This window comes from Aureobasidium subglaciale (genome assembly GCF_000721755.1).
Source record: "Aureobasidium subglaciale EXF-2481 unplaced genomic scaffold scaffold_24, whole genome shotgun sequence".
Classification (NCBI taxonomy): Eukaryota; Fungi; Ascomycota; class Dothideomycetes; order Dothideales; family Saccotheciaceae; genus Aureobasidium; species Aureobasidium subglaciale.
In genome coordinates, this window is record NW_013566971.1 from 233223 (window position 1) to 258037 (window position 24815).

Below are 24815 nucleotides of genomic sequence, written 5' to 3' on the forward strand. Positions count from 1 at the left end.
ATTAAAGCATAAAGCAGCAATTATAGGCAAAGCTACAGTCATCTTATCTAGTGCATTCCCACCTATCGCTGGCTTCCTTCTCGGTCATGTTATCTCCTTCCCTTAGTTTATCGAATACTTTAACGACCCTAATAGCACTGTCACCGGTAGCATTATATTTACTTTCTAGGGTAGCGCTATACTAGGCACGATTATCAATATAGTTATCATAGACCGTCTTAGAAGGAAGAGGACTATTACTACTAGATAATCGTTTCCTTAATTAGATGTGTTCTATAATGTTATGGCCGACCACTCTTTAGGAAGAATAACTAGTCACGGAGTTAGACTCATAAAGCGGAGTGTCAAGCGAAGTGAAGTAGGTTGTGTGTGTAGTAGCGTATACTAGAGGGACTGTTAGACTAACTAATTGAGTTGAACGCAGGACTATCTAAGGTCGTCCTACCTACCTATATACTTGATAGATAATGAGTGTATGCATGTTGCTCTATATGCTCTGTTGTTCTGTGTGATCTGGAGGGAGCAGAGAGAACGGGAGATCGCACAGAGCAGGGTGCAGGAGGCAGCAGCCTTATGCAGTGTGCTCTATAGAGATCCAGGTTCTTGGCGGAATCCTTAGAGCAGGATCCTATATCCGGTAACGATCGTCGTAAATCCCGTTACGCTTAACTCAGCTCGTAGCATATAAGTAGCAGCTATAAATATAACTATACTTATAATCGGAAGGTAAGAAAGTATAATTGTCATAGGGCCTTACTAAAGCAGCGACCCTGACCTCTAGCCGGGGCCGGAGTATGACCGGAGCTTAGCGCGCGACACATCGTACAAAGAGGAGGAACTCCTCTTTTTCCCTCTTCCTCTCCTTACCAAATCCTTCTTGTATTATATACTAGTATTTGAGCGTTGGAATGCGGTCCGATCCGTAACAACAATACTATACTCTAAGTTCGTTTTATACTTTCTACGTCGCTAAAGATATAGCTCTTACTATAAATTAAGATTTATAAGGAATCTATTAAAGAGTAAGGAAAGATACTCAAAAATGTTCTAATATTACGCATTTCCTTAATACTACCTAATTACCGTTAGTCGGGAGATATTTGCAAATACTATAGATTACTGTAAAAGGCTTTCTACACTATGTCTTATTACTCCTTCATTAGTTGCGAAACGATCACCTGGCTATCTGCACACTACTCAGGTCTGATGCCTGTAGTGATACGCAATTGCTGCTGCCATCTCACGGAGCGCGTGGTAGGGACCCTCTGCTCAAAAAGCATATTAACTTCGAGCTTTGACAGATCAGCGAGTTCGGGAACACATAGATACGCCCATACGAGCGAGACAGCGACCGTGCCAGTCCACAAGTAAGCTATGTTGGTTCCCAGATCTCCCGACGTTGGGTCCACGATGTACGGAACGACAAATCCGATTGTCCATGTGGACAACTAGTACACGTACATGGCTATAGTTGTTTGTAGCGCTGCGAGATGAGGCGTATACGGTTCCGCCATCGTGGTCCAGCCTGTGAAGGTTAGTTTCACAATACAGAAGGGCTTGGGTCCAGAGTGGACTCCATACTCACCGAAGCTGCCCCAGGTGCATGCGTAAGCGGCGATGGAGATGACTGAGCCAGCGACCAGACAATTCCGGCTTGCGCTACTACCAGGAGACACCGTATGTAGAACAGCCGTTGCAAGTTGTGCAACACCCATGATGACACCGTCGACGAGAAGGCAAGGTCTACTGCCAGCTTTCTCGATGAAAAAAACTGAGGGTGCCGTAAAGATCGCATTGACCAACGCTAGGATGAGCGACACAAGGTAGGAATTGCGAACACCCGCAGCAGCGAAGAACGTGGTGCCGTAGCTGAACCAGAAAGTCACCCCAGTAGCAATAGTCATGAATCCCATTGTCGATCCGAGAAGAGTCCGAGGGAGGTTGGGGCCCTGGAAACACTCCTCGAGATGTTTTGTGCCGAATTTCGTCTGGTCACTAAGCGTTTCTCGTATCTCTTGCATGGCTACATCAAGCTCCAGCGAGTCTAGTTCCTGGTTCCGAAGGACCGACATGGATTGCCGAGCTGCGTCGTGTCTCGTAAGCTTTGTCAGGATCAGGGGTGACTCGGGTGCGAATATGCCACCGGAAAGGACTACTAGCGCAAGAAATAACTGGAATCCCACTGTCACACCTGATAGAGAACGAGTACCACATACAATGACACTGGGGGAGGATCGCTTACGCCAACTGCCTGATTCTGGGATCGTGGCAGTGCCCATGCTGATGCCGCAAGCCAGAACGTTGCCACAGGTCAAGAACTGACAGTAGAGAGCCATCAGTCTTCCTCTGGAAGATCCAGAAGAGCTCTCGATCAGGTAAGTTGGTGTCTGCGTGTTGAGCTCGCGTCAATACTTGTCTCTCTCAGCGTTGCTCAGGAAGAGGACCTACCGTGATCGATATGATACCAAGGGCCATTCCCAGAAGCACTCTACCGACGATGAAGGCTGTAGAGACGGTCCCAATGAGTTGGAGAATAATGCCGACTGTGTAAAGGAAGCCCGCCAGGAGGAAGCCTCCCTTGCGACCCGCTACGCTTGTATTTAGCACTCACTACGGGTTTATCTCATCTATCGGGCAGAAAAATGCAAATCGTACAGCCAATTATGGTACCGACTGCAAATATGGATGAGAAGAGTGATCTCGTCTCTGAAGTCAGGTAGTAGTTCCCAGAGGTATCCGTCACACCGTATCTTTGCGCAAAGTCATTCGCAGCAAGCACGCCGTTCAGGTAGCCGGAACCATATCCAATGAGAGTTGCTAGTGCATGCCTGTATCAGCGTGGTCCATGCGTATGAGTGCATCGCCAATGTGCTCACCTGTGCAAAATACTACGTTATAGGTAAAGATCCGGCGTACGGAAAACATTGTGAGGGTATTATATCCTTGAGAGATAGGCTATGAGGTCGGAAACACGGCAGAGCAGCGAGCTTATGTACACAAATGCTTCTGAATTGGCATTGGTTACGATGTGAAGTGTGTCGTCAGCCTTGCGGAAATCACCCTCCTATCAGCTAGTGTGAATCGGCATCGGAGATAGGAAGTCGCGCCCCTATCACATTGCCAAGATGAACAGTATTTTGTCATAACACCGACATTTGGAGATACTATCAGGAACAAGACAGAAGCTTGCATGCTCGGACCCATGATCCGTGATCAAGATAGCAAACGTCAGAAGATCAAGGGCGGATGTCCCAAGAACCGCTTAGTGTATCGCGTTACGGATGGAAAGCATCAAGATGTAGTCGTTGTAATTCACTTACCCGTCTCACGAGAAACCCGACAAACGTCGTGGAGGACGCTGAGGTAATAAGCTCAAGAAATCATTGGTCTCAGTTCTGACTCAACTCCATCTTCCGATATGTTCTGATACACGACTATCTAGAATTGGGAATCCTATTATCTAGATCCCAACCATGGACAGGTTGGCCACTACTTCTCGACATAAGCACTGCACTTGTCTACATACTCAAAGAAACTAGCATTGTAGTGTCTGGGAAGAGTCGGTTCAGAAAAGTTCGCACATTGCAACCCAAACCGAACTCCGAGTTTAAAATTCCATTCAAGATTGTCCAGAAAGCTCCAAGACCAGCATCCCAGGATATTAATACCTTCATCAATCACTGTAAGCAGTAGTACTGGCTCCGGATTGGATGATACAAAATATCCTCAAAAGAATTCTCGTATTGCTCGTGTGGTTCTATGAAGCCGAATTCTGAGAAAGCGATTCCGTGGGGGGCTGGCCAAGTACGATTGATTTATCGCACGAAATCTGGCACTCACTGAGCGGTTTGATGCAACCAAGCAGTCCCGGGGTCGCCCGCAGGACCTATCAGCCATCCTCCATCCGTGGCGGGGTAGATATAGGTCTGATTGACCCACTGTGGAAACAATGGATTCAACGAGTTGACGATACAAGCGTCCACGCCCTCGACCGGTGCAGAATAGAATTTTGCAGTGTACGCCTGAGAAGAGCGTCAGTTCTTGCCTTGCTCGCACAAACTGGAATTGTGACATGAGTGGTACATACATTCTCAGCAAAGAAGTCTCCAGATCCCAGAATCGTTTGTTTCTGATCGTCAGTGAAATGTGGGAGGAATCCAAAAACATAAGATTTGACCGATGACGGCCAACCGTCAGTCAGAGCGTGCAAGGGTAACACCAGCTAAGGTATATTGGAGGAGCAATTTAAACTAATGAGTCGTCTTAATTGTGAGAAGGAACATCGAGAGCTTATCTGAGGAATGCGACTTTGGTATTGTCATTTAGAAGACAAGCGCGGGACACGGTAGAACATATACTGCAGGCAGCCTCAGTTAAAGCTCGAATTGAATTTTCCGATATCCAATGCATAGTACCTAGTGATAGCGGCGTGCGTCGAGATTCTGTTACGTGAGCACATGCTTAAGAATGGTCAATGGAAAGGCGAAGAGAAAATCTTGGTTGAGGTGGAACTTGAGTTCCGCCTACCCGTTGACAGACAGACTTCAGCAGCGAAACCTATATTGATCTTCCAAGTCGCCAACCTTCAAGTCTTTCCTTCATCACGTCACCCCAATCTACCCACCTAGTCATCCAGACTATATCCCATCGACTATGTCGCATTTACGATACTACGCCTATGACGGTCTTGGTGTCCCACAACAGACGAAATTTCACTACAGTCAAGCGGTTCGCATCGGCGACAGAATCGAGTGCGCCGGCCAAGGTAAGACCCAAGCAAAGCAACCGTAATCAAGATTGTAGTCTCTGATGGTATCACTTTAGGTGGCTGGGACCCAGAGACAGGCGACTTTGCCAAAGAGATCAACGCTCAGATTGATCTGGCATTTCAGAACGTCGAATTGAACCTGAGAAATGCCGGCGGCAAGGGTTGGTCTCAAGTGTTTCGTGTCAATTCTTATCATGTTCCAATCAATAACGAGGCTCTGGACGCTATGGTACGCAACTTCAGGAGATACATGCCTGATCACCAACCTATCTGGACGTGTGTAGGAGTTTCACGTCTGGGAGAGGATGACATGCGCGTGGAGATTGAGGTGGTCGCGCACGACCCAACAGGTATTTGCGAGGCATGAGTTGTGGTATGTAGACTATCTGGGGTTTTCGGTAGGCTTGAGTGTTGTTACAGCTTTGTTACGGAGCTATTGCCTGTACACAACTGGTGGCTTCTCTCAGCTGTCTATACCTTTTCCCGAGTCGAGCTTCCGCCTCAAAGAAGATCTGATATGCAACCTTCAATCGTTGATGCACAGCTTGTGACAAGTAATATTCGGTGCTGATTGTGAAGTCCAATAACATCACATGCATTAGCGTAAGCTTCCATGTCAGCTCAACAGTTGAACTTGCCAGATGCCCACAGTTCTGGTCCGGGCCAATTACTCAGCGTGATGTAGACGCGACTTTATGATCGTTATCGACGTGCATCGAAGATAGGTGGCTCGGGGTCATGTTACGTAGCAGCATGACTCGCGGCCCATCTCTAGAATTCATCTTGCGGGATTCATGTTCCTGGCTGGCAGGCCACGTTACCCCGAGAGGACATCTTTATTATCAGCCGTCCGTCACACATTTGATCCCCCCCACGGATTCAGCCCTACGCCTCGAGAAAGCTTGCGCCTCCAGAGTCTGCGAACACGCACCGAACAGTGTCGCCGCGTCCAGCTTCACGACATGAGTTCTGCGAGCTCCATCCCTCTCTGTGTTCTGGGTCGACCGCTTTGAACGCCGTTCGGACCGCAAATTTGCGTCCAGGTGCCGTCGTGGTGATTGTGGGTATCACGGGCGCAACCGGTCATCTTGCTGGCATGATTGCCAAGAGCGTTTATAAAGCTCACGTCGTGGGTGTTGACTTTGCTTGGAAGTCTGCAAGTCTATCAGGAAATACCAACTTGATCTACGACAAGTTCATGGCATTCCCCTCTGACTTAGATAGAGATTGGCGCGTGTACTTCGGGGAACTTTCCCAGTATTGCAACCAAGTACGCGGACAGCATTGCACACCTCGTCTGGCAGACTCCGTGATCGTAACAGCGAGTTCTGCGGCTACTTTCCACAAGCTGGAAGACTATGTCTGCGATGGAGGAATCATCATTTGCGTTGAGTAAGGCCAATAACCTTCTTGATAGCGATTCGTTTGCTAACATACTTGGATCAGGGCACCACAAGGTGGTGTCAAGATAGAGACTCCTCTTTGCACCTTTCTGGAGCGACAGTTGACTATGAAAGGAGTCATGATGGGAGGCAAGAAAGACGTATATGAGGTACTCGACTTGATCAGAACTGACTTCATCAGACCATGTGTTTATGAAATCCCCCTGAGCGATGTTCCAGACCATATGCAAGAATATCTCACTCACGTTTGTGTTGGTAAGACTGTCGTGCGCGTCAATGGTGAGCTATCTCTGGAAGATGCAACATATCTAGCTGCGGCACAATCTTGAATGCGATTGAGAAAGCAGGAGCAGGCAGCGATGAAATGATACAGGAATTGGCTCGCCTTGATGAAAGCCTGCATGACGGCATATTCAGATTCAATAACCGCGGACTTTGTATATATGTTTTGATAGCGAGGCAGCTGGCTGGGCGAGACAATTCTTGTAATATCAAGAGACATGTGCTTATGGCCGTCGAACCATCTTTTGTGGCAGTGATCTCAGACTCATCCTGCTGCCGAAGCAGAACAAGTGCCGCGTAAAGAACGCAGTGAGTTGCAGTTATGGGACTATCTCTGAAGGTACCAATGTGTTGTTGATATTTCTTTCCAGTGACACATAGATCGACGGCCGCTCGATGACAAATCCTCTCCGCAGTCTCGGCGTTGGAGGCGGCTGCTTGAGTGGACAAACCCATATACTTTGGGCTTGTGAAGGGTTTCATGAGAAGTATCTGGGCAGTCTGGAACACCATATGGAGCAGATAAGTCTGCGGCGCCCAAACACCTCGATCAATCTGGTTCGCACGCATCGTCGAAGGCAGATCGTATGACCAGTTCTCAAGGTCTAGAGATCTTGGGGAGAGGAACCCTCTTTGTTGCCCGGTGGTTAGTGTGGGCGTCGGTGCATACCTTCTTGGGTCAGCGTTTCCTCAAGTTTTATCGTAGACGATAGTGAGACACACAGGTTGACAAGGATGCGCTCGAGGATCTGACAAATTTTGATCAAGCCCAACTGCAACCCTAATTTGTTGGCCTTGGTTGCTACTGATCGCTCATTGTCGGTGGTGGCAGATGGTTCGGACCACACTGCAAGCGAGGGTAGCCTCACGGCGCCTTGACAGCTCTAGAATGTACGTCAATTTTCAGGTCCATCATAATGAGTTAGCTCGAAACTGACCAGCATTGTACATGTCCGACCGACGAATGCACCAGCTAGCTTATCGTGACAATACAATGACCAATAAATTTGTCTCCTAAGCTCAATCTCGTCAGGTGGCAGCGCAAGAGAGTCTGCAAGGGCTGCCGGATCCAGATTGAATCCCATGTCGATTGCCATACCCTTGGCCATATGTTGGTGAAGCAAACCCAGTGAATCATTTCCATGTGCCTGTGAATGTCAGTACAAGCTTGCTTTGAGATGCTCAGCATCGCATCTTACGATGTATACAATGGATAGTATTGCCAACGCTTGAATCGTTGTGATGTCGGGCCACTTCAAATGATAGTGCAGTAAGATCTCGGCCTTCTCAAGGAAGAATCCGCCAGCTGTAGAGGGGTCATTAGTATCCGTCAGAACGTCTATTCTGTCGGAGTATCTCGAGCCCAGAGCCATGATGCTATTCAGTAATAGTGGACTGCAGTATCGACCATCAGTTTTTTCGGCTTGCCGGAATAAACGCTCATCGACTACCTGAAACCAGGGCTGTTCCCAGGTGAAATACAAATCGATCAGATGGTACTTTAGCTCTTCAGAGATGGAACCATCTTCTTCGATAGAGTTGACTAGGTGATTGTAAGAATTTCGCGTGCTGTGAATCCCGAACTCCACGGCCTCGGGTCTCTGAAACGCATGGCTATCTGTACCACCATAGTCATCTGTATGTAGTCAGAAAGTGCCTGCATGAACCTAGCGATGGGGATCTTCTGTTGCGAAACACCATACCTTCTGTTTGAAGATTGCGGAACTCCAATCTGCCACTTGTTGGGCCGAAGTAATGAGCTTCGCCATACATATCGAGACTGACCTTGTGGTCGACAGACAGCACGCCTTGAGTGGCAGACAGGAGATCGTCTGTACTCCATGTGGGGCTTTTCGAGCAACTTTCGTCGTCAGTTGGACACCGCTGTGGCATTGCTGGTATTGTTGTTGTCTCGAGTTGGGAGATCGAAGTCTCGATATCTATTGAGTGGTGTCGCAAAACGCGCTCCAGGATCAAGATGCGATCTCGCAGGCGCGTGACGTAACATCTCGATGCTGACCGGCGTCCATCCTCTGCCTCAGCGTATTGACAGTGATATAGGCGGTCAGCACATCTCGAGTACGAAGGAGTTTTGCCATCACACTGAGAATCATAAGCGACTGCAGCAAGCTATAATCAAGGTAGAGTCTGAGGATGTGTCAGCATACTTTGGCTTTGCGACGGCGACATTCGAGACAAGCTTTGGTGACATTCTTGCGCTGGAGCCTCGAGCTAGATGAAGTCATGGTATCAGAACCACCAGAGAGCGATGTTCTCGCTGGAGTCGTGAATCTAAGGTCGCTCAATGTAGGGCAATGCTTCCGGTAGGTCACAAAAGTCGTGCAGCTTGGCAGTGTTGCTGAGTTAGATTGAGGGCGATCGCAGACATCCGCCGTATTGGTGTGTTCGCAACAGTAGGTTAGTGGTGCGGTAGAATGTCGCGAATGTGATCAACGCGGAAAATGAGGTCCGCTTTGCCTCTCGACCTTGTAGCAAAGGTTTTCCGGAAATTACGAGCGCCAAGGAAAGTGTAGGTCATCGAGGCAAGTCATAGGCGCGCGAAGCCGCTCTTGTTGCATAAAGACGTCCTTCAGACATATCAGCGTAGATCTGGGCCTCTTGTAATGTATCTATCTAACGTTGCGATATACTGGAAAAAGAGATTTTCGATTTTCGGTATCGATGCGTAGCGAACGGGTCTGCGCGGGGATGCCGTGATTAACCTCGGTACATACCGGACGAAGACGCGATCCCGACCTAGTTGTAGAGAACAGCAGGTGCTTCCCGTACATTCAATTTTTGACCCTGCAACTACACCATGGAAGGAAGTGCCAATGCAGACTTGCAGTCAGGACCGCCAACTAAGCGGCGTCGAGTAGCTTTGGCGTGCAACTCGTGTCGCGTGCGCAAAACCAGAGTGAGAACACATGACTCAAAGTATTGTTGACCGGCACCTGCTAAGTATCCAGTGCAACGGCGCGCAACCAAGGTGCTCTTTATGCTCGAGTCTGGACTTCGAATGTCAATACGAAGCTACAGAATCCGCGACGAATATCATCGTTCGCAAAGAGTGTGTGATATGTCCGCAAGCATATCGTTGGCACGGGATACTGATCATCATAAAGATATCTACTCGGCATAGAACAGAGGCTTCAGGTACTCGAAAGGACGACCAAGATTCATAGTGACCAGCTCGCTCTCAGACTCGACGGATCTAGTGGTGAGGCGGAATTGCGCCCCGAGGCTCATCAACCAAGAACTCCAGGCGATATTCATATTGATGAGTTTAGACTAGAAGAATTTCCTTCGGAGGACACCACTACAGATGGCATGGCAATAACCTTCGTCGACGAGCAAGATTCTGGATTTTTTGGTATGACTTCCTTTGCCTAGAGCCATTGTCCATGGTACTCAGCCAATCTTATCAGGTCCATCGTCAAACATTGCGTTCTTGCGACAAATCATCCAAGCTATGGCCTCAAAATGGAATATCGTCCCCCCAACCACTCCTTCAATACGTCAAGAAGAGTTGGATCTGAAGACTGGTTTTGTAAGGGCATCCAGAGCTGCTCGTTCGGCAATCACCATTGATCCTTCTGGTGGAACGACGTCAGCCCTTCTACTGCCACCTCATGCTGAGATAGAGAGGCTTCTTCTTGCTTACTTCGCTAACACTGGTCTCATATTTCCGTATGTACATGAGAGGTCTTTCATGGAATCATATCAACAATGTCGCCAATCAAAGTTCAAGCACGTCCGTCGAACGTGGCTTGGGTTGTTGAATATCATCCTAGCAATGGCAGTCAGTACGCAGCACGAACATGGAATATCGGCGGCAAAACGTATTGCAGAGTCTGAGCTTTACTACGAGAGGGCCAAATCGCTTTGCGGAGACCAGATGCTAAGGGGCTCAAGTCTTGAGATGGGTATACCCATGATGCTCCACCTCATTCGAACGAACGCTTATATTCTATCCAGTACAATACCTTTTGCTTACGAGTCAGTATCTTCAAGGTGCGCAAAGGCCTGTTCAAACATGGATGATTCACGGGCTCGCTGTCAAAGCTGGCCTGTCGATTGGACTGCACTCAAACTATGCTGCCAATCGCTTTTCTCCAGAGGAAAACGAGACCAGAAAAAGAGTATGGTATGGATGCGTTCTGCTCGATCGGTAAGTGTTTATATCCCGTTCCCTCGTAACCACTTGCTCATCATATTCAGAAGTTTGTGTTTGTCATTTGGACGTCCATCTGCCATCTCCGATGAGCAGATTCGCCTGCCACTTCCGGTCACTTGGCCGAAGAGCGATGAGCTGCCTGAGAACGTCAAGGTTTATGATTCGATCAGTACAGCTTTCTATGTCTCTTCTATGTACGTTATGGTATAGACCTGCTTTAGTTTGCTTCAGAACTGATCAGATACAGTGGCCTTTATAAAATCGTCGACCGGACAATCAAAAGACTATATGGTGCGAACCTTGGCTGCGATCCTGTTCCGACAGAACCAGAGATGATACCCCACATGTTCTTGCTCGAGCAAGAGATCAGTCAATGGGTTGCGGACCTTTCTCCCGATTTGGGTCTCATATACGCGACAGAGGTTGCGTCACTTTCACATGCAGTGGATCGAGCGATTCTTCGCTTTAGAGTGATATTGACTTTGAGGTACTCGAACATTGAACTACTAGTTCACAGACCATTTCTCATAAGGGCCCTTGGTTCCTCGGCCCCAGATCATAATGAGAAACAACCATCCCGGTCTATGGCTCAAATCGGCAACTCGGCGAGTCAAGCGTGTATTAAAGCTGCTCATGAAACAATTTCCATTGTACACACGATACTTGTCAACGAATCCTGTGGCAAAGATCTGCTTGGAGCTTGGTGGTTTACTCTCTTCTATGGTGAAACTTTACGAACGTCAACTTCGTGGTCGAATATGCTGACACAGCTGTAGTGTTCAATGCCGCATTGATTGTACACAGTATGGCACTTGTTCAGGAATCGTCCGAGCGGTCAAGTTTAGGAATCAGCCTACAATCACCGCATGACGCTCAGCAGTATCTATCAAAAGCAATCGATGCCCTGAGTCTATTGGACACGGGTAATGCCATGGTGTTGGGATGCAAAGAATATTTACAGAACCTTCTGCGCATACAACATCTGCGACGTACGTATATATGCATCCAGCCAAGTTCGAAGCTAACCAATTTTAGTTGCCACCGATGAACCCTTCCTGACCGTGAGAAACGGGAGATCCGAACACATGGCTTCTCGAGACGAATATTCGTTCCAAGACTTGACAGATACGACGACGGACGGACTACAGCCAGATCTCGACGGTCTTGACTTTGCAGACATATTGAGTGGAGACCTCGAACTTGGAAGATTCTTCCTATCAGAATAGAAGTCTATAAAATCACCTGACCAAGTTCGGCACTTGGCGAGGTACTCAGTCTTCACACAGACCCACACGCAATGGAAGTGGTAATAGAACAATCGGTTGAACGCTCTACAACTCAGTCTTCAGTGAAGTGCGATTGTTGGCCAAGACCGTCAGCCAACCATCCCCTTTCTTAGCGATCATGGAACCAAGACAAGCTCCTGCAGCATATGGGTCTGGCAGGAAAACTAAGTCGTAGTTTCCCTGTATCAGTGTCTAAATCGACGAAAGCGTTATGCAACGGAATGGCCAAGTTCTATTACTGAAGTTCACCTCCAGCTCTCACTCAAGCAAGACGCGTTCTGACATTCAAGACTATATACATGATGACTACGATTTCTTGAATATCCACGTTATGTAATCTGGAATTGCAAGACCCCGCCCAAACTTCTGAAAACCCAGTACTCATGTCGTTGATCAATCATCATTTGCGTTGGTTGGTCAAATATCGCTGATGGAGTTGCGTGGCCTCAATCCGGGCGGCCATTTCCTCGCCCCAAATGTAAGAAGGAATAGCTCCAAGCGTCGCGAGCGCGACGAGCATGAACATGATCATGTATACCTGCACCCATCCTTGTGAGGCGATCCAACTAACGGCCACATACGTGAACAAGAATGTGACGAGATTTTTGAAGGCATTGATGAGGACCAAAGATTCGGCCGCGATATCTTGGTGCCTCTCAATGACGTAGGTTAGTGCGATATTCGGAGCATATACTGTCCCGAACGACACTGGAGAAGGATTAGTGTGACTCCTGTGTGCAGGAATATCCTCGAGAGAAGACTTACCCATGCCAAACCCAAAGGCAATCGAGACCCAATGAAGCTTTTCTGAACACGCAAAGGCGATGAGGATACAACCAGCTGGAGCAATCACAAACCCAGGGATAAGAGCCATGAGCCTTTGCTCTGGAAATGAATGACCGCCGGCTCTGAGAATTTGCTTTACGGTTATGATATCTCCAAGGTAGCCGCCCGCAATCATGCCAAAGAAAAAGCCGATGAGAGCGGCAACTTGCATGAGGCCGATTGCACTGGAGCTGAAGGAGTACGGCGGTGGGGTCAGGAAACTGGGGAGGTTGAAACTATATCATTCAGTAAGCACAAGTCCCCAGCAGTACACCGACTTCTAGCTTACATGAGGATGACCTGAGCAGCCAATGAGGTACCATAGACAAATACGGCCCAGACCACGGCCGGATGTATGAGAACCACCAGAGGGCGGACAGCGACAGTAAGGAGACTGACGTGATGATCGACCGTGAAAAACGAGAGGCAGGTGCGAGACCAAGAAACTGGGATGTGGTCGACATGCTGAACTCCAATGGGGGTATCATGTTGATCGTTTCCGGGCTCCACAAAGCCCAGATGTGCTGTGTCCCCTTTCATGTTACCCTTGATCTCACCGCTCGTGTAGGGCGTTCCGGTGTCTTCGGTCAAAGTGTCGGAGTGAGGAATTGAGGGACGATTGAAGTTTGATTCGGGGTAAAGGAAGATAAGAAGTAGCAGATTGAAGCCAGCCAAAGCAGCACATAGCCAGACGTAGTCGCGCCAGGATCCCTTAGAGTACTGAACCATGTAGCCGGCGATCAGGGGCCCAAGGGCGGTCGCGGAGGTGGTGAAGATGATGTAGCTTTCCCCACTCCGTCAGCATCGAATGAGCCTCGAACGCGGTCGACTGACTTACATCGACATCATGCTAGCTCTTTCATGAAGGAAGAACAGATCGTTGACGATACCTGGAACGATACTCTATTGTCTGGTCAGCATACCGCTTACTCCATTCTCTGCATAGGTCGAAGACTGACCTCTCCTGCAGAGGCCGCAAATCCAGACAGACATCGGGCTGCCAGCAGAGAGTTAAAAGTGGATGCCTTTGCTGTCCAACACAGTACTGCAAACAACATGGCCATAGAAACTATCAGTGATGCTCGCTTCCCGTACTTGACACCGAAGGGAACCCAGAACAGATTTCCCAGACCAAGTGTGAGGAAATTGAACTGGAGAAGTGTCAGCCTCCATCGCTATTGAGATTATGACGGATAGGATCGGAGGCTTACGGTGAGTAGTGTGTTCACGTCCGACGCGCTCTTCCTAAACTGCATCTCAAGCACCACGATTGCAACAGAGAACCCGGCGCCGGCAAAATTGCCAGTGAAGTTACACATGGCAGTAGCAACCAACGCAACGATCTTGAACCACCGAGGCCATCGCAAAGGATCTCTGGGATCGTTCGACGGAGGCGGCACTAAAGCTATGCCATGGTGATGATTTGAGCCATCGAGTGCAACGATGACGTGGTGGTCGAATGTCCTTAGATCTGCTGCCATTTTTATGTTTCACGCGATTGCTCTTGCGCTTCTCAACACGTTGGAAAGGATGGCAGTATAGGACGCGAGGTGGAAAGACGAATAAAATCCGAGCGGCCAGATGCAGGAGAAGAACTGAAAGCCAGGATTTGGCTACTTCAGGTCCCGGGACTCCAGCTAGCGTAGTCTTAAAGGGGCAGACAAGGGTCTATGCGGACGAGCCGGTCCTGCTGAGAGTCGACGACAATATCAGCTACCGAGGGTGCGGGACTTGAACCGGGGAGAAGTCTATTTACCACGGGGATAGACTATCTGTGTGGAGGACCAAGCCATTTGCGGAGAGAAGCCGTACGCGGGGATACGCCACCTGTGGGATTCACGATCCGACCCATCCCCGGTTCTCCAGTGAATACAAATGATGGGGACTTTGCTTCGCAGAGACGCGCTGGAACCTTGTTCACACCACGGTTGATAGGATCTCTACGACATTGCTACAAGTTCTGCCGCTGCCGTCCATACTCCCAAACCACATCGACCGGCGCACTCCACAAGGCCGTTCTGTTTCCGAAGCCGTTGAAATATGCCTCTAAGCCTCGAATATGTTTTTACCCTCCATGTCGAACTTGCACCACCACTCGACTTTGGCTCCACGCACACCGGGGACCGTCGATTCATCCCCATTGTGGGTGGCCGCGTAGAAGGCCCACGTCTCACCGGTGAGATCCTCTCTGGTGGAGGCGACTGGAACTCTGTACGGAGTGACGGAGTTGTGCACGTCCTTGCCAAGTATGCCATCATGGCCGACGATGGAAGTCTCATCAACATTCACAACGAGGGCTACGGACGTGCCACCCAAGCGGATATGAGGATAGTCTTTGGGAATGACCCCGCGAGCGCCTCACTGAAGAAGGATGGCGCAGAGTGGTACACCAAAACATTCCCTCGTTTTGAAGTCGCTGATGGTCCTCATGTCTGGTTGGCGAAATCTTGCTTTCTGGGCGACTTACTTCCACCAGACAGGCCGAATCATGTGAAGGTCAAGGTGTACGAGGTCATCTGATGGCCGAGCGATCAAGTAGACATGGGTTCTATAGTAAATGTTAACGGACAAGACGTTTCCTTAACATTGCATTTTACAACAATTATGGGACCTTTCCTACTTCCTGAACTTTAGGTTTGTGCTTCAAAGTCTTTCCTTATCAGAATTCGACATGTTTGTGTTCAACAATCTGCAAATGCCAACAATGCCGTGATAGAATTTTATATCAAACTTCCGAAACCTATTCATCTTTTCCAATAGGGTATATGGATATAAAATGTTCGATGCTGCTATTGATGTGGCTGCCTAATTCTCGATCAATTGCAAATCCTGACCATCGACCCAGTTCCCATGTAACCCGGCTCGTAGTCGAACGGGGAGCGATATGATAGCTTGAGCCTTCGAGAAATCCCTGGTGTCAACCAGATGAAGCTCGCTTGCCATCTGACCGTAGTTGTTGACCAGGAGTAATATCCAGCCGTCACCTTCGGAACCTCCAGCACGAGGGATGAACACAGGTTCCTGCATCAAATGGGTTTTCCCAGCGAAGTACTTGACGCATTCACCAGTCAGACTGTTGTAGTGTGCTACCGAGTTGTACGGCGGGTATCCACCGCCCATGACCGGTGCGATAGAAGGGAAGTCAGTACCCAGGGCCGGATCCATCAAGAGGCAGAACACGTCGCGGTGCTTTGACATGGAGACTCTGTCATCGACGCGAGGAAACTCGACGTCTTCCTTGAGAACATACGTGGGTGACAACTTCATGTCCTCTGAATTTGGATTGATGATGAATTGCGCGAGATTGGAAGTAATCTGGTGTGGGTCGGGGGCATTGCCTTGGGCATCTGGCCACCAGAAGAAGACGTTTTTGTCGCTAATTGGCAGCTCGAACAAGATATCACCATCCGGGGTCTCATATGCATTCGAGGTATGACCTGGGAAAGCGTTTGGAGCCCGAAACCACTGTTGGGAGTGTTAGTCTTTGATATCAAGCATGGGCAGGAGACACAAACCTTGATGTCGGAACCTTTGGCCCCTCGACGAGGGAGCACTCCAATATAGAAAGGAATTTCAGGGTCCCATCGCCAATGCTCTCCACCTTGCTTCATACGATTAACATCGCAAGTTTGCGGTATCAGAGGGAAGATGACATAATTTTGCGTGACAGCAAAATCGTGAATCATGGCGAGGACAGGCGCGGTCATCCATACGACTTCTGTGAATATGCCGTCCGGACTAACGGTGTAATAACAGATGTCAGGAGTGCCATCCCCCTTGGCTTCGTATCCGAAGGATATCAGTTCTTTGGTGATAGGGTCGATCTTCGGGTGCGCTGAAAATGTCACGCTGGGAAGCTGTCCATCGAAATCCCACAGACCGACGGTCTCAAGAGTTTCTGGATTCATCGCATATGGTGGCGAATCCTCCTTGCACGCAAGCAACTTCCCATTGAAATAGAATACATTGGTATTGGCAGTGCTGCGGACTTTGAATTCGACCGCGTCTGTGTACTTGTTGCGATATTTTCCTATTCCCTCAAGGTTAGTTGGTATGAATGCGTCGTCATATATGTCTCACATACCCAAGAGCGCGCGCTGCGCTTCCTTCTCTCTCAGAAATTTTTCGGTGCGCACGTATCGTTGCTTGAAGTGAACTCTCCCCGCCTTTATGTTGAACGCACTGACATTCCCATCTCCGTTGAACCACTGAACACCAAGTCAGTATGCCAGAGCTAAACCATCCTCATCTGCGAAAGATTGTTTTCTTACCGGGTCGTTCTCAACGGTAGGAGGAAAATGTGGATCTGGCATAACGCGGTAGAAGGTGCCATCAATGTCGGCGGGAATTGACCCGTGAACCTCCAGATTATGGATTTCTCCTTCGAATCGACATGGTTTCATAAACCCGGAGAACTGTGGAAGTTGAGGAAACTCTTGCGAGACCTGTACAGGAATGCTGCGAAAATGACCGGACATGACGGGCGGCCTTGAACGATAGTGGGTAGGAGGTTTTGTATACAAGGTTTACGATCTGGACGATGAGATGCTGATTTGGACCAATAACCTGGGAAGTCGTGGACGTTTATACGGGACAGGAGCGCGGACGTCAGCAGTCGTACCCGGCGATTCTTGTTCCGTCTTTCAAGGGGCTCAGCCGCGGAGCCGGTAAGGCGGGGAAGCGTCGGGTCGGGCGACCGACCACATGAGCCGAGAGATTTCAGATCTCTGACGCCTCGAGATTTGTCCAATTTACGTAGAATTGGAAGTATTATATAAAGATCGAGTCGGGAAAACTTCCACAAGGCATCAGGCAGAGCTTTCAAATGGCAGAACCCAAGGTTATACCCTTGCTAATTGACAGTCAATTTGTCGTTGAACCCATTGCTTATCGATATCCGGCGAATGTTGTTCCATCCCTCATCGACCAATCGTTGCCAACCCTGTCGGACTCGATTCAAGGGGCAGACAAAGCAGCCTGTCTTGCAGCGGTAGAGTCTTGTGCACGCGCGTTTCCGGCATGGGCAGCTACTAGTCCTTTCGAGAAACGTAGACTCTTCCTGAAGCTCTCGCAAGTGAGTCGGCGGCCGACTGGCTCTAATCAACAGGAATTCTTGCTGATAAAGATTGTAGCTTTTGAGAAGCAAAGGGGAGGAGATCAGGGGTATCGTCGAGCAGGAGATCTCTTGCTCTCGCTTGTGGTCCTATATCAATCTCGAGGATTCCATTGGGCTCATAGACGAGCTCGCAGCTTTGACAACTTCCGACAAGCTCGGCGGCTCTATACCTATGGGCACAGAAAAATCTACCGCTTTGGTGTTCATGGAGCCTCTGGGTGTCATTCTGGGAATCGCTCCTTGGAATGCGCCTTTGATACTAGGAATTCGTTCGGTAGCCGCAGCGGTGGCTGCGGGAAATACAGCAATATTGAAAGTAGGTGCTTGGCAGCAATTCTGGCGCCCTCTTCGTTCCGAAACATTCCTAATTTGCTCCTTAGGGTTCGGAGCTCAGTCCTCGAACTCACTTCTTCATTGCCAACTTGTTTCTCGAAGCCGGCTTCCCGCGAGGGGTCGTGAATTTCATCACGCATCGAGCTGAAAATGCTGTCGAATGTTTCGATACCATCATAAATCACACCGCTGTTCGTAAGTGTAACTTTACTGGATCAACTGCAGTTGGTAGATCGGTTGCATCGAAGGCAGGGGCTGCCCTCAAGCCAGTTTTACTGGAGCTTGGGGGAAAGAACTTCGCAGTCGTGCTTGGAGACGCGGATCTGGACAAAGCCTGCCAAAAGATTTTAGAGGGCGCCTTTCTCAATGTCAGAAATCCCTCTCTAACTTGTGATCCGTGACTGACAAATTCCAGAACGGGCAGATCTGTATGTCCACGGATACTGTATTGGTCGTCGAATCGGTCGCATCTGATCTGAAGGCAAAGTTGGCCGGGAATTTGTCAGTGGTACTACCAGATGTCAGCCATGTCATCACAGACACTAGCAGAGTTCGTTTGAAACGCTTATTGTCTGATGCGCAATCAAAAGGAGGGCAACTACTCGGGGCCCCCCAGATCGAGAGCGAAGAGAGAAGCTTTCCACCCACCATCATCGACGCGATAACTTCCAATATGGACTTCGGCCACCTTGAAGCATTTGGCCCATTACTAGGCATCCGCGTTGTTGGAAATGAGCAAGAGGCTCTCCAAATCATGGCCGAATCGACATACGGTCTCTCGGCTGCCATCTTCTCGCGCAACCATTTTCAAGCTTTGCAGCTTGCTCGGCAGATGAAGGTCGGAGCTGTTCATATCAATGGCGCAACTGTTCATGATGCCCCCAATCTGCCACATGGGGGCGTTGGAGACAGTGGCTTTGGGAGATTCGGAGCTCACTGGGGATTGATAGAGTTTGTGCAGACCAAAACAATCATCATCAACGAATGAATGTACATGTATATATGTAAGCATGAGAAATCTGATGTTCACTGCAAATTATCCTATGGCTAGGCGCTGAAGACATGAGGCAGCTCAGGTACTATTGACAGACTAAACAGGTAACTTTGTACCACAGTCAGTGTAGTGAGCTTCAATTGTATTGACTGTATCAATTGAATTCATACGTCCCGACTCTCCCTTCCAAGTCTACGTCGGTATATTTTACACGCTTGCCAAGTCAGCTCAATACATTGATCTAACATGAGAGAAGGCGTTCAGCAGCGGAAACGATCACCTGTGTAAGCTTATTGGTAGATTTCAATTGGACACCTGTCTAATCTGGTCCGCTCTACCAACACATGATTATGCAAATTTGACTCCGTTACGTAGTGTGCCAATCTTACTGATCGAAACCTCCATTACAGTCCCTGGAAGCAAGAATTGTGGAGGAGTTAGCCCTGCACCAACCCCTGAGTAGATCCAAACGTTAGCAACCAGCACTGCCTTCAACACGACGATGATGTATTACTCACCTCCTGGCGTTCCAGTCATGATGACACTGCCCTTCCTCAAAGTAGTCCCAGTAGACAGATACGATATCAAATATGCACAGTCAAAAAGCAGATCTCTGACCGTTTCATCTTGCCGCACATGACCATCAACCACAGTCTTGAGTAACAACTCTGCCGGGTCTCCGATCAATTCCGAATTGACAAGGCAGGGACCCAGCGGGGCAAAAGTATCAAAACCTTTGGAAAAGCCCCACTGTGGGATTCGGCCTGCGAAAGCTGGATCTCGTTGTAACTTTCGGGAGGAGATGTCGTTTCCTGCTGTGTATGCGGCTACGTAGTTCAAGGCTTCCTCGCGGGAAACGTCCTTTGCGTCTTTGCCGATGATCAGGCACTGGAAGCAGGGTTAGATTATCATGGAGAAAAGTAGATTCGTGGTCTCCAGTACCAGTTCACCCTCGTAGTCCGCCTGGTCGTCTTGTGCAATTTTTGGGATCAAAACGTCAGAGCCGTGATCGGCAACACATGTCGTAGGCTTGAAGAATATGAACGGGAAGGGCGGCGGACTTCTTCCAGCCTCTTTGACTAGATACGATTGTCAACAATCGCATGCATTCTCACTCATGTGATTCAGGCGTAACACACTATGCTTCGCGTAGTTCAAGCCTACACATCTCAGGATGTCTGTATCCTCTGGCGCAAGAGGACCAAGCAACTTCCTCACTGTCACCACCTCATTCGTGACCATTGTCTTTCCCGAGATGTCATACGGATCGGTCCCTGTGATGACTTTGGCTTTCAATTGAGTCTCTTCCGTAGTATTGCCGAGGTCGAAATCGGAAGTTGGCAGAAGCGGCTCCCCACGCAGAACACGACCGTCGGTTGCAACGAAGCGAATCAATCTTTCCCAGACGACCTTCATTTTGACAGATGGCAGTAAATACGTAACTCTGGTACAGGACTAGGTAGGACTGCTGGATTGAGTTCCTCAAATGCGATCGTCTTATATACCGCAGTATGGCTTTCCGGCCGAGCGGGGGTAGGTCGGCTTCCCGACTGACCGGCTATCACAACGGCTCTGAGCGATGATATCTGGCGACGCCATGAAACTCTGACGCTATGGGGTGTCCCGACGAGACGAAGGGACCGTTTGATTTCGCATACAATCCCGTCTGGAATTGACCATCTTGCTAGAGTAGTGGTGCAGTCGGTTATCAGCCGGCATAACGGAACAGAGGGTGTCGCTCGATGTACGTCTCCAATTCACCGCCGCCGCTCGTGATTTTGCATGAAGAGAGGCTCCCCTAGTCAATTGATGAGCAGTCTTCCACTCGTGAGCGCAATTCTCTTCTGCATACAATAGTAAGTGCTCCCTTTCAACTCGCCCGATGAGACCGTACGATATGCTTTCAAAAACGAAATTGCTCGTGGTATTGCCCTCGAGGTATAGTCACCGCGACTCCGCGGTCCCGACATCGAACTCTTACCCTAGTGCCTGGATTGCAGTGTCATTTTCTGTTGTAAAGATTGTTCAGTATCGAGAAATTATCAAACTCAGGAAAGATCTGTCCCGTTCAGCTGGACATCAAGAGCAGTGGAAAGGCAAAGAAAGGTCTCATTCCATCTCTGACTACACTGCATCTGCTAGACATGTATCGTCAAGTTCCATCGCCTAGTCGGATACCAAGGACTCGCCCTCCTGCCCTGCGTATCGGTAGAAGCCTAGAGCCTTCAACATAGGCTTGTCGTCGAATCTGTACAAGTACACAGTCTCATTGCCTTCGGCAAAGTGCTGATACGTGTTCCAAGCCGGTATACAGAAAGTATCGCCTTTCTTCCAACTGAATCGCTTAGATTGGATCATACTATGTCCCTCGCCTTCTATGACATGGTAAACGGAGGAGGCGGTTTCCTGCGCTTCGGGAGACGACTTTCCTACATTCAGTCGCTCGGCTGATCCACCGAGAATTTTACTAACTAACCAGGGGTCAGCCCATAACCTCATTATTGATTAGCAAGCAAGCTCTGATACGTACCTTCTCTACCGTCAGACTTCAGATAAGGCTTTGATACCCATGTATCCACCGAAGCGTCCAGCTGGGCACGCATCTTGGTCCAAGGGAAGACAGTTGGCGAAGCAGACGTGTCAACATCCTCAGCGGGGTAGCGAGGCTTATCATAGTGTTCCACGAAATGAACGGGAAAGTGCACAAAGTTGGGAAGGTCGAGACCATCCAGCCAGATCATTGGACCTGAGCCATCTTTCCCATGATCATGCCAGTTCCATGTAGGTGTCAAGATGACATCTCCGCGCTGCATCTTGATTCTTTTGCCGTGAACCGCAGTGAAACCTCCTGAGCCTTCGATGATAAAGCGCATAGCGAAGGCTGTATGGCGATGTGCTGGTGCAGTTTCATTTGGCATGACCAATTGTAGACCCGCATACAATGTGTCGGTCGTAAAAGGTGCTTCTTCACGCCGTTAGTCGCTTCTGAGAGAAGGGGTAGAAACTGAGGTGGTGCGTACTTCTTGCTGGGTTCACTAGCATCAATACTCGTCGCTCAGCTTGCTTCTCCGTAATCAAATGCCCGGCTTGAATCAATTGTGGGCGGATTTCATTGTATCTCCAAACGTGGGGAATTGTCTGAGGGTCTGGGAGCGGTGGGTTCAGCCGAGTCATTTGAGCCCACAACGGCTTCACGTGGGTGTCGTCGAGGCCTGACATGAAGACATTGGTTCCATGCTCAATGTCATGACCAATGGTTTTGGTCTGGGTTTGTACGGTTGAAGACATGCTATGGTTTGTGTTCGTAAAGATGTGGTTCAGGATGCTACCACTTAATGAGCTGCCGTTCGACGAAAATCAGAGACAGGGGGAACGGATCCAAATATATCAACTAGAGTCAAGAACGAGGATGGCCGCGCTACAGTCGCGGTTCCGGAGGTCACGACTGTCGATTTGAAGTTAAATCATCATGACAGTACGATCCGGGGAAATGGCGGAGACGGCCTGGCGGGTGTAGCTACGGGGATATATCGGGATAGCTCAACATGCCGCGGCAAACCGAGCAGTAAGGCTACTGCAGTTCCTTCGGTCCCGGACCGTCCAATAGGGAACATGCAGCCGGATCGTAAAAACTTAATATGATAATGTAACCGCCATCCATATCTTCAATCATCATCCCCAGGTTTCCCCCATACTTCAGGATACGACAGCTGGCCCACTCTCGATTTCACTCCAATATGCACAACTCTACGTCCATCCCGTCCTACCCGACTCGATGTACCACTTTTTTGGATGATCTCGCAAAAGACATTCACGATTCGCGTCATCTCAATGGTAACACCAATGGGTCGCGTGCAAACGAGCCGGGTGTCATTCCACCTCGGGCTCTTGTGCCCTTAGATATCATAATTGTGGGGGCGGGTCTCGGTGGTTTGGCTACCAGCATCGCACTGTCCAGACGAGGTCACAAAGTGAGGGTTCTGGAACAGGCGACTGCTCTAGGAGAGGTATATACGGGTCCTGCATGGTCCACCTAAGCTGCGCTAACAGACGTACGCCACACAGGTCGGCGCGGGAATTCAGATCCCCTCGAATTCGAGTCGGATCTTGCTAGATTGGGGACTTGGATCTTTCCTCAAGGGTAAAGTGGTGGAGCCTGAGAACATCACATTTCGAAGATGGGAGGATGGCTCTGCGGTTGGCTTCACAAAGCTAATTCCCGAATTTCAAAAGAGCTTCGATGCGCCATACTACGTTGTACACCGGGCTGACTTTCACGATGCCATGCACAAGCTTGCACTCGAGCTCGGAGTCGAGGTTCTTGTATCGAGTAGAGTTGTCCGTTACAATTCAGAGGATGCGGCGGTTGAGACTGCAAACGGCAGAAAGTATAGCGGGGACTTGGTCATCGCAGCCGATGGTATCTTGCCCTGAATCCTCGTCAGCGTCTATTGACAAGTTGATTTGAATCTGCGACTAACTTTCTCAAGGAGTTAAATCACTGGCGCGAGCAGTCATCATCGGCACTACTGCATCGCCGCCTGTACCAACAGGGTTTGCTGCCTATAGAGCAACAGTTGACGTCGAGAAGATGAAGGAGGATCCCGAAATTGCCTGGCTGCTGGAAACATCAGCACTAAACGTTTGGTTCGAGTAACCTCCCTACCCTCGGACTCATCACTGACACTCTCAAGGATCGGCGAGGATCGACATGTCATGACTTATACCATTGCAGGGGGACGATCATTTAACATGGTCCTGTCTCATATCGATCACACTGATATGGTAACCTGGAGACAAGAGAACGTGGTCCAAGATATCCGGGACTCATTCGCTGGCTGGGATCCTTGGTAAGTGCTTTATGCCATCTATACACTCTACCTTTCGCGTACTTCACTGAGACCAAGACGCAGTCTGATGAAAATCATTCACTTGATTGACAAAGGGTTGAAGTGGCCATTGTTGAGCGGAGAAGTGCTCAATAGATGGCTTGATCCAAGCGGTAAGCTACTGCTCATTGGAGATGCTGCTCACGCTATGGTTCCCTACATGTCTCAAGGGGCTGCAATGGCAGTCGAAGACGGTGCAGCCCTAGGGGAGATATTGAGTATCGTCGAGCACAAGTCACAGATCCACTCGGCCCTGAGTGTCTTCGAGCGGGTCCGCATGCAACGGACAAGTCAGATGCAAGAAGCAAGTCTTCTGAATGGAAAGATCTGGCATTTCGCAGATGGTCCAGAACAGAGAGCGAGGGACGCATCGATGAGAGCAGAAGTAGAAGGGAAACAGTTCATCTCTAGCCCTAATCAATGGAGTGACCCGGTCACGCAGTGGTGGGCGTATGGATATAGAGCTGCTGACGAAGTTGTCAAGGCCTGGAAGGAAAGCCTGTCAGCCAAGAATTTATAATCATCTTCTTTGGTGCTGACATATCTTTCTTCTCACTACTTTTTAATAGTTCTTGCCCTTAGATTGTGTGACGATTCTGCATATCTATCTTTAAGTAATATCTACATTCATTTGCTCAACACATCGACCTACGCAGCAGGCTATTCACCCATCTCGAAGATAAGCTCTCCGTCGCGGCTCAACACCTCATGCGAAAGCCAGCTTCGATCCAGTGCCTGGCTG

General features: G+C 49.2%; 12 protein-coding genes across 12 annotated transcripts; 6 read left to right on the forward strand and 6 right to left on the reverse strand.

Moving 5' to 3' along the window:
- Positions 1 to 1193: 1193 nt before the first annotated feature.
- AUEXF2481DRAFT_48081 (uncharacterized protein) lies at positions 1194 to 2925 on the reverse strand (the record flags this gene model as incomplete). Its single annotated transcript, XM_013485083.1, has 6 exons — positions 1194 to 1448; positions 1575 to 2191; positions 2243 to 2387; positions 2449 to 2588; positions 2656 to 2817; positions 2877 to 2925. 6 exons carry the CDS (start codon positions 2923 to 2925, stop codon positions 1194 to 1196), a joined length of 1368 nt encoding a protein of 455 aa, XP_013340537.1.
- A 1728-nt stretch (positions 2926 to 4653) lies between these two features.
- AUEXF2481DRAFT_69201 (uncharacterized protein) lies at positions 4654 to 5135 on the forward strand (the record flags this gene model as incomplete). Its single annotated transcript, XM_013485102.1, has 2 exons — positions 4654 to 4765; positions 4825 to 5135. 2 exons carry the CDS (start codon positions 4654 to 4656, stop codon positions 5133 to 5135), a joined length of 423 nt encoding a protein of 140 aa, XP_013340556.1.
- Positions 5136 to 5616: 481 nt separating this feature from the next.
- AUEXF2481DRAFT_444138 (uncharacterized protein) lies at positions 5617 to 6411 on the forward strand. Its single transcript, XM_013485137.1, has 3 exons — positions 5617 to 6160; positions 6215 to 6300; positions 6353 to 6411. Exons 1-3 carry the CDS (start codon positions 5865 to 5867, stop codon positions 6376 to 6378), a joined length of 408 nt encoding a protein of 135 aa, XP_013340591.1. The 5' UTR covers positions 5617 to 5864; the 3' UTR covers positions 6379 to 6411.
- AUEXF2481DRAFT_444099 (uncharacterized protein) lies at positions 6305 to 8843 on the reverse strand. The gene is made up of 6 exons (XM_013485138.1): positions 8622 to 8843; positions 8157 to 8556; positions 7653 to 8089; positions 7392 to 7601; positions 7177 to 7337; positions 6305 to 7123 (listed from the first exon to the last, which is right to left on the reverse strand). Exons 1-6 carry the CDS (start codon positions 8697 to 8699, stop codon positions 6445 to 6447), a joined length of 1965 nt encoding a protein of 654 aa, XP_013340592.1. The 5' UTR covers positions 8700 to 8843; the 3' UTR covers positions 6305 to 6444.
- Positions 8844 to 9247: 404 nt separating this feature from the next.
- On the forward strand, positions 9248 to 12274 carry AUEXF2481DRAFT_43482 (uncharacterized protein). The gene is made up of 9 exons (XM_013485071.1): positions 9248 to 9370; positions 9423 to 9523; positions 9579 to 9826; positions 9882 to 10379; positions 10432 to 10624; positions 10675 to 10824; positions 10878 to 11353; positions 11407 to 11619; positions 11666 to 12274. The coding sequence occupies exons 1-9, from the start codon at positions 9272 to 9274 to the stop codon at positions 11854 to 11856; spliced, it is 2169 nt and encodes a 722-aa protein (XP_013340525.1). The 5' UTR covers positions 9248 to 9271; the 3' UTR covers positions 11857 to 12274.
- Positions 11972 to 14462, reverse strand: AUEXF2481DRAFT_701256 (uncharacterized protein). The gene is made up of 6 exons (XM_013485139.1): positions 13953 to 14462; positions 13701 to 13892; positions 13580 to 13644; positions 13031 to 13525; positions 12682 to 12977; positions 11972 to 12624 (listed from the first exon to the last, which is right to left on the reverse strand). The coding sequence occupies exons 1-6, from the start codon at positions 14220 to 14222 to the stop codon at positions 12317 to 12319; spliced, it is 1626 nt and encodes a 541-aa protein (XP_013340593.1). The 5' UTR covers positions 14223 to 14462; the 3' UTR covers positions 11972 to 12316.
- Positions 14463 to 14781: 319 nt separating this feature from the next.
- On the forward strand, positions 14782 to 15261 carry AUEXF2481DRAFT_91673 (uncharacterized protein; the record flags this gene model as incomplete). Its single annotated transcript, XM_013485121.1, has 1 exon — positions 14782 to 15261. The coding sequence occupies one exon, from the start codon at positions 14782 to 14784 to the stop codon at positions 15259 to 15261; it is 480 nt and encodes a 159-aa protein (XP_013340575.1).
- Positions 15262 to 15379: 118 nt separating this feature from the next.
- Positions 15380 to 17323, reverse strand: AUEXF2481DRAFT_101070 (uncharacterized protein). The gene is made up of 4 exons (XM_013485140.1): positions 17013 to 17323; positions 16826 to 16949; positions 16257 to 16771; positions 15380 to 16206 (listed from the first exon to the last, which is right to left on the reverse strand). Exons 1-4 carry the CDS (start codon positions 17217 to 17219, stop codon positions 15547 to 15549), a joined length of 1506 nt encoding a protein of 501 aa, XP_013340594.1. The 5' UTR covers positions 17220 to 17323; the 3' UTR covers positions 15380 to 15546.
- A 185-nt stretch (positions 17324 to 17508) lies between these two features.
- Positions 17509 to 19220, forward strand: AUEXF2481DRAFT_82663 (uncharacterized protein). Its single transcript, XM_013485111.1, has 4 exons — positions 17509 to 17815; positions 17874 to 18173; positions 18238 to 18558; positions 18606 to 19220. Exons 1-4 carry the CDS (start codon positions 17567 to 17569, stop codon positions 19176 to 19178), a joined length of 1443 nt encoding a protein of 480 aa, XP_013340565.1. The 5' UTR covers positions 17509 to 17566; the 3' UTR covers positions 19179 to 19220.
- A 241-nt stretch (positions 19221 to 19461) lies between these two features.
- AUEXF2481DRAFT_101078 (uncharacterized protein) lies at positions 19462 to 20640 on the reverse strand. The gene is made up of 4 exons (XM_013485141.1): positions 20324 to 20640; positions 20127 to 20263; positions 19703 to 20072; positions 19462 to 19639 (listed from the first exon to the last, which is right to left on the reverse strand). The coding sequence occupies exons 1-4, from the start codon at positions 20598 to 20600 to the stop codon at positions 19533 to 19535; spliced, it is 891 nt and encodes a 296-aa protein (XP_013340595.1). The 5' UTR covers positions 20601 to 20640; the 3' UTR covers positions 19462 to 19532.
- Positions 20641 to 21350: 710 nt separating this feature from the next.
- AUEXF2481DRAFT_69226 (uncharacterized protein) lies at positions 21351 to 22403 on the reverse strand (the record flags this gene model as incomplete). The annotated part of the gene is made up of 3 exons (XM_013485108.1): positions 21351 to 21655; positions 21715 to 22149; positions 22205 to 22403. 3 exons carry the CDS (start codon positions 22401 to 22403, stop codon positions 21351 to 21353), a joined length of 939 nt encoding a protein of 312 aa, XP_013340562.1.
- Positions 22404 to 22896: 493 nt separating this feature from the next.
- On the forward strand, positions 22897 to 24593 carry AUEXF2481DRAFT_101082 (uncharacterized protein; the record flags this gene model as incomplete). The annotated part of the gene is made up of 5 exons (XM_013485142.1): positions 22897 to 23191; positions 23250 to 23604; positions 23675 to 23831; positions 23879 to 24034; positions 24098 to 24593. Exons 1-5 carry the CDS (start codon positions 22922 to 22924, stop codon positions 24591 to 24593), a joined length of 1434 nt encoding a protein of 477 aa, XP_013340596.1. The 5' UTR covers positions 22897 to 22921.
- Positions 24594 to 24815: the final 222 nt, after the last annotated feature.